A 12614-nucleotide genomic window follows, 5' to 3' on the forward strand; every position below is an offset into this window, starting at 1 on the left:
GTATGATTTGTGTATGGACGTATTTAAAAAAAAAATAAAAATAAAAAAAAATAAAAAAAAAAAAAATAATCAGAATCTATTAGGCAGAAATAAGGCTGTTGGGTCGCAATGAGGGTAGGTCAAATCCTAATAATAGTATCATTGGATTAGATAGGTTTATCAAATTAAAAAATTGTAACGGGCTGCGCCGCGTAGATGGCTTCGGCAAGAGCCCAAGCCAACTGCCACACCGGCATCGGCACCGGCACCAACGTAAATACCTGCTCCGACCCTTCCTCCTTTCTGTCGAAACTTTCCCGTACATAGGCCTCTGTCAAGTAGCACTGTTTCGCAGGTCCCTCACAATAGGCTAGCTAGAGAGTAATGGTACTAATCTAAATATCTACTCTGAGACCTTTCTGATTGAATTCCTTTCCCCTTCCCTCCTTCTATTGAAACCTTCCTATACATAGGCCCCTATTGAGCAGCACTGCTTTGTAGAACCCTTATAAAATTACCCCCAGTTATCCTTAGAGTAGGCTCATCCTTGGTAACACTTGGTAGAGTGAGAATAGTTCTCGGGTATTCTGAATTGTATGTCCTTCGTTCTGGAAGGTTAAATGTAATGTCAGTAAGCTTAGCATCGGGTTGGGGGTGAGTGGGAGGGCTGAGAAGTTCCTTGATGATAGGAGAGAGTCTTTCGCGTTTTTAGTCTGGACTAAAGTTCCACATAAGCTCTCCCAGCTGGATCGTTCCGAGCTAGGCATGAATAACCTCGTTAGCGCCTCTTCGATCCAGAAGATGGCGGAGTTGAAAGTCTAGTTTTAGTTCGTCAATGATTGTTAGTAGTTGAATAAGACCCCGCGACCAGGAGAGATGCTCGAGGAGTCATCCTGCTGATCCCAAAGGATATCTTCTTTACTGATGCTGGATGGCGTTGAACTGCTATATATCGACGTAGTTTCTGCCGGGCTTGGGTCAAGATCGAGTGCCGAGAAGTCGGTGAACTCAAGGCTTTCTGCGTCCCCCGAGGTGTGGACAGAGCTTGATGTTCGTCTTACTAGACGTTTGGTTCGCGTCCTCTTAGCAGGGTGATGGGATCTAACTCTGTCATCCTGGCTCCCTTCAAAGCTTGATTTGCGTTTCTTCTTTGGGGCCAGTGTTGATTCAACACTGTGGATCTCTCATAGGTAGTTGGGAATGCGGGCATGGAAGGTTGGCCAAGTCGGGTTGTGCCTGGATACGGGCCGCGACGCATTCGGAGATATGTCGTCGCCAGGCACTCGGGTCCTAGTACTGCTGCATCCGTTCGTCTGGGGGAAGGTCCGTCCGGCCCAGGTGGACGGGGCAGTATCCTGCACAGGCGGTGGCATTGCGAAAGACGATCGGATTACAGCGAAACGGCTCTTGCCGGATATCGATGTGGCTCTGGCAGTGACTCTGACACTCCCGCTCGTTCGTGATCCAGCGGCTGCACAGGAAGCAAAATGTGGCAAAGCCGCAGCGATATGCGTGCCTCCATCTCTTTGGCGCAGGGGCCGGCGCTCCGGCATCATGTGGAGGATACGAGAGAGATGGATTTCCATGTCTGTTCTCGATGCCAAGGCCCACGACGGTTCGACTACGCTTATGCTCGCCTCCAGAAACCTGGACGAAGCGGTGATTGCAGGCTCTGCTACGTCTAGGCGCCAACAATAATTGGAAAGAGGACAGCCCCCCCACCCGGATAAAAGGTGCGTCAAGGGGCAGGCGGTACTTCACCTTACCCCACTGCTTCCGTGGCGCACGCATCGGAAAGTGGGGGTCGGCACCGATATTCAGAGCAGAGACGGGCGAACGCCACACATACCTGCGGCGCAATTCCAAGGTAAGGGACGCCGCAGGGGAGATCCAGTGAGGGGGACCTAATATGATGGGATTTGAGAGATAAATGTTCCATTAGCGGACAGCCTAATATTATCTCCAGACGAGTTGGGCTGGCTGTGAATTTTAGGATAGGCGCTGCTCGTGTTGGAATGAAATAGAAGAGAAATACATGAAATAGCACGCGCGGCTTTCCAAAAAACGCTCAGCGAAACGGGACGTTCAAGTTAAGTGTCCCAATGTCACCGATGAAATGCTGGCCCGTTCCAGTGGTGACGTGAAGATCACCAGTTCCTGAACGCACAATCTGGGTTCCCGATCCTGTATTGTAAAATGTTTGAGGTCTCGGTCCGCCTTCGGCAGCCCTGGCCGATCCGCCCGATCCGCCGGTAAATGTTGAGTTCTCGAGCAACCCGTTTACTTGCGCTCTCGTCACACCATCAACACAGCGGTTCGCCGCCAAGAGCTGTAAATCCATGAAAATCCCGTCCATCAGCGCCTTTACCTTGTCGGACTTTGGAGTAGCCTTCAAAGCTCTATAATACCTTCGAAGGCGAGTGGGTGACGACGAACCGTCTGGAGTTGCGGCCCGAAAGATAGTCTTGAGCTCCGCCGCTTTAGTTTCGCAACTCTCGAGGATCAGTATAATTGCTTTTTCCGATTCTAGGGACATTTCCCCGGAGAGCCCTCCCCTAACCGTCGATAAAGTCTGTTTGACGAGTGGCAATCGCTTCGCAGAGTCCCGAAACGAGGGGGGGAGCCCAGAGGAATTTTTTGCGCTTTCGTAAATTGTGCAGCAGGCTTCGATAATTGTGATTATGGCCGAAATGATGCCCAACGTCTCGACGCCAGACATCGCGTCTGAGGATGCCACGTTTGGGCCGGCGGGCTGCTGGGAGCGGTGTGCTGCTGGCTCTCACGATTGGCCGCGTTCTCGAAAAGTGCAGGGAAAATAGTGTCCAGGGAAACGTGCTCTCCCCGTCGAGGGATTATATGTCGAGAAATATCCTTTAGGGAGTAGGGCTTTGAGATGTGCTTACGTAGTGTCCGGTTCCACAGCTGATTCTAGACAATGTCTCTCAGTTATTTACGAAGAGAATGTCGCCACAGTCCCCAACGCCAGCAAACTAGGACGTCTTTTATCGCTGCCAGGCATTCTTGTATTGCTATGTCAAGGAAAATGGTTGGGCAAAAAGGAGAACGAATCAATGCAATGCCGGCCAGGCTGTGAGCCAAAAGTGCAGAGCTAGAAGTGCAAGGCTGGAAGCGCAAAGCAAAAAGTGCAATTTTCTTTTGTACCCACGCATCAAAATGACGGCAGGTTGGGCCATGATTGCCAGAGATGAGAGGGGCTCGGCATACATACATATACGTCCATAGAGCCGTGGTTGACCTGGTTTATCTCTCTTTGCCTCCTCTCCTCAACGCTCCTCGGATGTCTGTATGATCGCTGTTTCCTCATTGCCCCTGGTCCCGTTGAGTCCCACTCCGGTCACAAAACTGCGTTACGGATTTGTTACGCATACCACATTCCCTAGTGTTACAATGCCAAGGCCGGGGTTTACTGACACGATGAGTGCCACCGAGGCCGCTGTTAACAAGGCCACCTCCAGTGTCGACAAGGTCATCATCGCCGCTCGTCGCATCCACGACAGCAGCGACCTACCCGAAGCATTTCTCGTTGTGAAAAAATGGCTTCACCCAGTCTATGACTGCCTTCAGTCAATGGCAGGCAGATTCAAAACCCACTGCGACGAAGGCTTCTGCATCAGTGCTAGGGGCTGGGCTGATGGCGCGACGTCCCAGGCCACAGATCTCCGCCAAATATACAACGAGACTTTGCGCGAGGACGGCAACGCTCTCAGCGAGCGTTACCGCAGAGCAGTTTCCCTTACTTCCAGCCGAAAGCCAGTCGAGGACATCATGGACGATTTGCTCAGCAACGTATTAAGCATAGCCAGGGGGTTGCCGCTTGACAATGAGCGCATCGAAAAAATCAGGGATGCGCTCGGAGAAGTTGGGGTTGTTCAGCGGTCTTTGTTTATCGAGGAATCATCTGGGGGAACCTTTATCAACAGTGGTAGTGGAGTCCAGCCTATTCATAACGGACAAGGGAATATAAATATGACGACCGGCAGCGGCATCAGCGTACCCGGGGGTACCATCCATCACATTCATTCTCCAACAGAGTCAGACAGGGGACACCCTTAATAACGGTCCGGGAAGGCAACTGGGGAAGTGCTGGTGGACGAAAGCGGACATCGAGGCGAGGATTATCAGTGCTGCGACAATGTGGCTTATGTCGGGGAAGTCGGCACCCCGGATTTTGTTCGAAATTTGGAAGGGAGGAGCGAAATAGATCGAAGTCTCTACTCCAATCACTTCTGATCCGATCACTTGCGGTGATCGTCGAAGCCTCTGTATAGAGCGATGGCATACATGTACAGAGGCTAGGTACATCTCGCCCGACGTATAAATAAAAGTTGTTGTACTAGAGAACTTCTTAGGTGATAGCATTTAGATGGTTAGACTGCAGAAAATCAGTACCATTGGAATTAGAAAGAGATAACCAATCTACCTATTATATGGACATCCTAACCAGAATATTCTTATCGAGTGTTGGCTGGAGACTGTCGTGCGAATATGCTGTCTAATAACGCTGCTAGTGGCAGTTCACGGCACTGGCCTGAAGATACAAAAAGAATAAGCAAGTAAGAGGACCTAGTGCCTGCAGATTTTGGGGAGACCAATCAAAGCATTAGATACGAGATTTATGAGAGCGACGAGAGCTGAAGGAAAAGTAATATAGGATTTGGCAGGGAGGAAGGGAATGAATGGGGCCGTGAGGAGATCTCGGGGAGAATATGGAGTAAGCGACGCTGCCAAACAGTCTCCATGGTATTGGTATGGCGAGTGTAGATTATGGGTAAAGGTGTAGTTTGTACCTGGATTGGCTACTAAGGAGTCTTGAAAGATAAACTAGGTTATTGCAGAATGTAAAAACCCGTAATAGTTTATATGGGCAGTATTCCTCCTCCAAGCTCTTCAGATCACCACCCACCCTGGCTGTTGCGGTCGCTGTGCGGTGGTGTTCAAATATTGGCTCAAATGGCCCCTGCGAAAGGGTTAAGTTGGTCATAGGTGGATCTTTGATATTACCTATCCATCAAACACAACACGACTGTACACTCTATTGGCCGCCCCAGTGAAAAAGCCAAGACACTCCTCTGGATCCAAGCCCTCTATCCAGTTCTATTCCGTTGAAGCGCAATTTCCCAAAATGCTGCATGATGTTCCAGCTTCAACTACAGCTGCTAGCACAGCTCAACAGATGGTTCCGATCACTGGTACTGGCTCAATCGTTCTTCTTCGTCTGTCATACTGAGGTACAGCTGTCTCCACTCTCCACAGACCGAAGATTTCACCAGTTTCTGCATGTTTCATTGCCTCAGGGATCGGCCCGTGTGGTACACGGGGCTGAACAGATCCGGCCGAGCCACGGCTTCCAATCTTCAGCATTCCACGGAGGCAGAACACGCCTAAGGACCCGGGGCCATTGGAGTACATCGATGCCTGCGTTGGATTTTCCAAAATTAGTTAATAGTGAAACCTAATTACAACGAAGGGCGATGGAAAGAAGAAAACGCACTGCATAGCTCTTGCAACCATTGAGACGGACCGGAATTAACAAGTCTCTTCAACAGAGACGATGCAAAACCTATACAACAGTCACTTAGCACTTGTTTGTCCCACCGCCCGTCGAAAACGGGAAAAGAGCTCACCGTGATTCTGGATGACAATGTAGTTGTTGATATGGACCGCACCTGGATTCTGGATGGCTGTGATACCACCCTCCCCGCTGTGGATGAGGTGCATCCCAGGCCCCACAATCCCAGGGATTGTACTCCTCTCCCTTTCCTCTAGTGGTGTGGGGTTGTTCTGGTGGACATTGATATCACCGCTTCCGTCGTGGATGGCCTGGATCCCAGACCCCACATTCATGGCAGTTCTGCTCATTGTCCTGGACTTAAAGGGTACGTTGCTAACAACTTTAGAAGTATCGTGGACCCGTGATCAGAATTGGCCGTTTTCAAGTGATACTAAGTTAAACAATGCGGTGGATGGAATGTTGGCATCGAAATATCAGGCCTTCGAAGTAACTTAGATAGCAGGAGGTGAATTCTAGGAAACTGCGCTGATATGGGAACGGAAACGAGGATGGAGTCAAAACTATTGCTACTTTTATTCCAACATCCCATGACCCGTTCTCTTTAGTCCCTGTCGTATTGTCACCGGCCTCGCCCAGGGTCACTGCGGCTCCTACCAACAGAGGAGACGGGAGTCAATGGCAGGAATCCCAGAGACTAAAGTCGCTATCACAGGCAGTGCCACTGGGTGCTACGCAAGGAAAAAGCAATTTTCTATTGCGGTAGGAATCTATAAATTCTAGCAACGTGATGGCGGCTTGAATCCACAGTCAGGATTCAGGACCCAGGCTAACACAGCCATGTACAAATGGGGTATGCTTCCTAAACGTGGATATGTATTATGCTGTTATTCGGATGTGGAAAAAATCTAAAAATAACAGAAGAAAAGGAGAAGGGTTGAGGTTTGCCAACGGAATTAGGTGATAGCGCGATCATCGTGTCAGATAATTGAAGTACATCGAAGCCGCTAAGCATGTTGGTGCCAACCGTATTTTTCTGACATTTTGTGAAGATTAGAATTTATATATAAATGAAAGGAAGACGCACTATATAGAGTACCTTCTTTGTCTCACTAGCAGCCGTGCGAGACAGCAGAGCCCCAGTTATTATAGGCGTCGATATTGACATCGCCCATTTGAGATGAAGAGGTTATGTACTAAGCCAGGCCCTCCCCTCCTGGCGGCTGTGCTCCTCGCCCCGTACTCTAACACTAGGCTTCAAAGAACTTCAAGGGTATTGTTGAATAGTGACGGCTGTCGTACCGTCGCCGCTTTTTGGGGTGATGTGGCAGATGGCAGATGGAGGGTTAGAGGTTGCGATGGAAGGCCCGTGTTCCACCTCTTTTTTTAAGCCTCAAATGCCATAATTGCATTATGTCAAAAATAGGGGGGGCTGTGCTTCGTAGCTTTAAGTTCCGAGGTTAAACGATCGGTTATCCTCTTCCACCTTGACCATTCCTTCCCACGGGAAATATCAAACTGCTGGGGGTAATAGCGTTACGAGGAAGACCGGTCTTCCGATTGCATATTGCATGTACTTCTTATTGGGGAGCTCCTCCACGCTACTGCAGGCGATGAGCACAGGCCCTTGCAGGCGAAGTGTATAAACCAGTCTCCGGGCTGGACTGGGTGCGACCCTTGTGCCACTTTCCTAGGCTCAATCTGGACTCTCAGCCCCTGCGTCAGGGATGACATTTGAAGATTCAGAACTATTATGAATTTTTATGCCGAGGCGTGTGCATTACAATATTACATTTATCAAAAACGGAACCTGCATCTATTGGCGTAATAAATATTAAACATGGACTGAAATTCAAAGGTGGTACATGTAGCCAACGCACAAAAGACCACCGAACGTAGAGACACCCAAAAACGAGGCTGTGGATTCTGGAAAGAAAGTTGAGTAGGCAGTGGAGGTAAAACGGAGAAGTTTAACAAGGTCTGAGTACAGCGGGCGGAAGCCGAGCTCGAATGGCTGGAGGTGATCCAGTAGACCAGACGGCAGATTCTCCGCGAAAATACTACGAGGAAGGTCCAGAGGAGGCGACCTGTAGCACAGAAGAAAATACAGACGCTGCGTCGCAGATCAAGGAGGTGAAAGAAACCCCGCAAGAGGAGGACTCGCAGCGCCTCGTCCCCATCAGTGTTTTGCTGCAAAGCCGCCGACGGTTCCCTCAGCATCTAGGGTGGACGACGAACAGTCAGGAGAAGATGTTGGGCGAGCATTCCGCCTGTTTACTTATAGGCTGCGTTAAAGCGAAGATTTCGGGCCGAAAGCTGTATATGGTTCGTCCGATGATAACCCATACCCATCTACTAATCTCGAAACCCGAGACGCGAGACAGCACGCTAGAATACGAATCCGGTAATGAGGCGTCCAACTATGGCAGTACATGGTAAGAAAACCTGACTCGAGGGAGATGGCACTTACATTGGCGAATAAAATCAGGATGAGATCCAGCTGAGAATGAAAATGCAAATCTCTTGGGAGAAGATTAATGCAACCAATTATCGAAGACGGAAATATTGCGTGGTCAGTGGTTCCCTGGCATGAATATCGATAAGCCGAAGATGGTCGTTATCGAGACTCGCGACACCCGGAAACTCGCTCCACATCACGCAACCAGCGGCGGAAGAAGAAACGCCAGTCGCGTGATGTTGTGCCGAGGGAAGAGGCTATACATGAGAGTCTCCGCCAAGATCATCAAGATGCGGCGATTGTGCTATCTTCGGAAAGTACCGCAGAGGTAGCCAACAACCATGAGCTCGAGTTGCGAGACCACGTTAGCCATAATGAAGAGGAAGGCAAGCCATGGCAGGGAGAGGGAGACTTCACATCTTCTTCGAGGAGCCCTAAGCCTGGAATTAATGCCGAGATCGAAAGTATCTTGGGTCCTTCTCCCACACCGATCAGCGGAACTACGTACAACAAGGAGAACACTTCTCCCTACACTGGACCGCCTCCGTCCCCTGGGTCCAAGGCAACAACCCCCTCAAATCGGACGAGGAAATCCGCAAAGGAAGCGAATGGCAACCCAAAGAAAATTGAAAGGGGGACCAAGAATACAAGTCCAACTCACCACACACACAAAAACGAAGTCACCCCTCCCTTTCGATCCCTGCTATCCTCAAAAAAGAATACGAGAAAATCAAAGACCATGGATTTGGAAGATGGAGGGATTTCTATACCGGTCAGCAAAACTCACATGGATTGACGGCATAGTTTTAGGTTCATACAGTTTTCTATTTACTCAGAGCTCTAGGCTGCGATATCATTTATCTGTTCTTCGATGGACCATGGCTTTTAGTATGACAGTTGATTGGAAGGTTTCACACGGAAGGTCGTGATGCATGCTGCACCTGTGGCCCGACGAACGGTAACTAGACACGTTCGAGTATCCATGTATCAATAGCCCGCTTCTGCTCGCCATGAGAGAGTTTAAACATGTAGTCAAGAATCGGAGCATCATGCGCTTCTCCTTTGATCTCAACGTACGTAAATTTACCCTCTTGATGTTTCTAATAGTTCATTAGCACAAAATGGAAACACATTATAAGAGAATAAAGATATTCTTTGTACCTTGAGCTTTTCGACGAAGCAGCGGATATCATCAACGAATATTTCGTCACCGCCGGCTATCACAGCAATTTCAGACGCGGCAATACCTTCCCACCAGTCTTCCCCAGCGGTCAAAGGGGTGTTGTAGAAATCCAGATCAGTGCCGGCCATGAAATTATCGGACCATTTCCGGAGAGTAACAAGGTCGAGAAGGTCTTTTCCTGCGTTTGACTTCATGGACGAGGCAGTTTGGTCGAATGTCACCCATGGTGAGACTAGGACAACGCCCTTAAAGCGGTCTTTGTTGTGCACGGGAGAGGCCTCGGGGTGTGGATGTGAGATGTGCGACAAGACAGCCAGGGAAAGATTACCGCCAGCAGAGTCGCCCCCAAGTATAATCTGCGGGTCACCGTTAGAAACTGCTCGCCCCTCGAATACTAGTCGGTGGGAATGTAGTATTACCCGAGATAACGGAACACTTTCAACTTCTATGAGATGGTTTATGGCGGCAACTGCCTGCTTGAGTTGCGTCGGATACGTCGCACCCGGAGCCACGTCTAGTAGGCCACATCAGCAAGTGAAACCTCGGGAACTCCAGGAAAGGAAAAAAACTATAAAACTAAAACCCTACCATATTGAAGATAAAAGCAGCTCAGGTCCCGGCCCTTTTCCCGTGCGCTCTGGATCAAGTCCCAGCCCAGCTGGAAATGACCTGCATTCGCCATTAAAGCGTAGCCACCGCCGTGGAACCAAAGAAGAACCGTGCCTTTACCCTTGTCACCAAGCCAGCATCCCTTGGCGCCTTCTGACAGATCCACAACATCTGGAGTCAGGGACTTGCTCTTGACAAATTTTTGATACGCCTCTACGGTGGTGGGAGATAACGCTCTATTGACGTCAGTGGTTAGGGGGTCAACCAAGTTAAAGCGAAGCCTGTAACCTACTGGGTTCCTCGAACGCTCGCGTTTCGAGTAAAGGCCTTCATAACAGTGTAGATGACATGTCTCTTGTAAGTCGAGGCGCCGCTTGTGCCTCGAAATGGAGCAGTGACTGAGGATAGGACCAAAGTCGCAGCTATTGTAGTTGTTAGCAGAGCATACACAACAAACTTGTCCTGCTAAATGGCGGCCATACTTGTGATCGCCAAGGTTTTGGCCAGGTTAAGCCAATCGCTGGTAGCGAGAGATGGCTTTTGCGCCATGATTGAGATGATTCCTTTAAAATGCGTTTGATTTCACGATCGGGAACGCAGTGAGAGGAGAATCTAAACGACGAGATTCGAAAGACCTGCGACGGCAGATCGGTCCCTTTTGTGAGCCGAGGTCGAGGCATGTGTACGACTCGTACAATCCGGAGAAGCTGCATGAACTTGCATAACGGGTTAGCGTGTGTGCATTGAGTTGCGCTTTGACGTCCGTCAATCAAGCCGACGATGGTTTTGTCAAGATTCGGTCATCGACGAGCCAAGAGTCCAAGACGGTGGACAATGAAAAAATAAAATCTTCAAATGGTTCTTCGTCGAAACGTTAGTCGCTCAAACCTAGCCTCCTTATCATTCATAGCCTAGGGGCCTCGACGCTTCCGCTTCCTTCATAGAGATGTACTCAACGAATTAACCCCGCCGGAGAGAAACAGAATATGCTGGAAGAGTGTTGCGTGGTCGGTCACGGCAACTCATGTGGTCGGAATAGTTGGTGTCTTAAGCGAAGATGGAATTTCATCATCAATCTCATTTTCGTCGTATGCATATGTCAACTTGACCCGGGGCAGGAGTAACTGGTGGTTGAGACGAGAGACTGCCAATAAATTACCCCGGAACGGGGAAGGAAATTAGAAGAACGCCACGGAGGATGGAATTGGGCCGAGACCTCCGGCCCCCGAGTCTCTGAGAACGCTATAATATCAACGTCCAGACTCTGATAGCTCGGAATATCCACCATTTTAAGAAGTGCTAGCCTCAACATGTACTTTATATCCGCCGCCCGCACTGCCGCGAAGTCCCTTGAGAACTCGACTTCCACTCTACAGTAATTAAGGAAAGCTTTTGATGCTCGTTCTTCCCGGTTTGATGTCACGACACTTCGCGCTCCTGCCATGCCCAGTACTTGATAGTAATCAAGAGTGTGACTACAGCCATGCCATAGGCCCCGAAGCCAAATGCGGACGATGGGTCGTGCGACAAGGCAGCGTAGACCACAACACCGATGCCGAAGATGATCATCAGCGCGAGGAAATTGGAGAGCACGATAACCCAGTCCCAGTCCTCGTGAACCATCAAGCCCCATCCGACGACTGCCGGCCGGTACACTAGCTCCGTACGCAGCTTCTTTGGGATCGTCTTCAGCCAGAAGTCGTAGTGGTGAGCGCCGGGCTTGAGGAGGTGGGAGAATTTAGGTATGCTGAGGACTTCGACATCGGTTGGGAAGGGTTCATAGAGGTAGTTCCTTTGCACCTTAACCTGCCCCACAGGCGGTAGCCCAGGCCTCACTTTGTCAGGGCAGATACTGGTGTGAAAGGGCACAAGTCGGAACTGATGCAACGTTAATAACAAAACACGGTTGCCTCTTGGGAGTTCCAAGGAACAAACAAACCTCGATAAACTCAGCGCTTCGTGGCACGCGCAAGTGGAGAGTCCCAAGCCATTCCCGCCACGCAGTAGGGATTCGATCTGCTAACCACCGAGGCGTGAGCAACCCATAGTGCCAGGAATGAATTTACCTCGACTCCCAGTACTTGCGTCGAATGGCATCGAATAAATACTGGTCGTTTTGAATGTACCTGAGATCCACGTGGAGCAGTTTGGTAAGGTTTCGAGTGTTAATGCAGAGCAATAGGAACAGAGGCTCCGAACCACTGTCGCCCGGTTGAGCTCTTTGCAGCCCATCAATTTCTATTTCGAAATCTCCAGACTGCCCGCTAAGACCTATTCCGTCAGGGACGAGGCTTAGGCTTGAAGTCCCATCACTGCTGCTGGAACTAGCCGCAACGTAGGCTCGTTGAGGAATTCTGGGCAGCCCAGGATCCCCGCCTCCGGATTCAACCAGTACCCGCTCCTGCGGCCCAACGACCGGCGCCATAAGCTCATTGCGAAACCTTTCGATCCCGCCAGGCCGCAGCTCCTTAACATCAACGAACATAGGCTCGCCGCAGCCCTACGATCATAATCAGCCACATATCGTGCATTAACCACATTGGTCCTGAGGAACACTCACGCAGGTGTATTGAATCCTATGAACTCCCTCCTTGGGTCTCTCTATCCTCGTCAGCCAGTTGGATAGTCTCTCGTAGACCCGGAGCCCGACCGAATCACGCGATAATTCCAACTCGGGTAGAAGTGCAGGGGGTTGTTCTAGAAGCTGTTCTTCTGGCATTGATAACGGTTGATTTGATTCGATTCGTTGGAGGCGCTGAGGAGCCGGTTGGACCCCTGCATCGTTCGGTACTGCCGCAAGAGATGACTCACCACGATCCCCCCGAGGTTCCAAAAACGCAGTAAGGGAGTTTAAC

At 50.0% G+C, this 12614-nt stretch overlaps 2 protein-coding genes and 1 pseudogene across 2 annotated transcripts; 1 reads left to right on the plus strand and 2 right to left on the minus strand.

The window, feature by feature from the left end:
* Positions 1 to 3414: 3414 nt before the first annotated feature.
* Positions 3415 to 4053, plus strand: SAPIO_CDS4229 (annotated as a pseudogene; the record flags this gene model as incomplete).
* A 4876-nt stretch (positions 4054 to 8929) lies between these two features.
* On the minus strand, positions 8930 to 10308 carry SAPIO_CDS4230 (uncharacterized protein; the record flags this gene model as incomplete). Its single annotated transcript, XM_016786829.1, has 6 exons — positions 8930 to 9067; positions 9129 to 9506; positions 9570 to 9664; positions 9739 to 9995; positions 10052 to 10181; positions 10242 to 10308. 6 exons carry the CDS (start codon positions 10306 to 10308, stop codon positions 8930 to 8932), a joined length of 1065 nt encoding a protein of 354 aa, XP_016643431.1.
* An 870-nt stretch (positions 10309 to 11178) lies between these two features.
* On the minus strand, positions 11179 to 12478 carry SAPIO_CDS4231 (uncharacterized protein; the record flags this gene model as incomplete). The annotated part of the gene is made up of 3 exons (XM_016786830.1): positions 11179 to 11611; positions 11886 to 12259; positions 12320 to 12478. 3 exons carry the CDS (start codon positions 12476 to 12478, stop codon positions 11179 to 11181), a joined length of 966 nt encoding a protein of 321 aa, XP_016643432.1.
* Positions 12479 to 12614: the final 136 nt, after the last annotated feature.

This window comes from Scedosporium apiospermum (assembly GCF_000732125.1).
Source record: "Scedosporium apiospermum strain IHEM 14462 chromosome Unknown SEQ_SAPIO_0091, whole genome shotgun sequence".
Lineage (NCBI taxonomy): Eukaryota > Fungi > Ascomycota > Sordariomycetes > Microascales > Microascaceae > Scedosporium > Scedosporium apiospermum.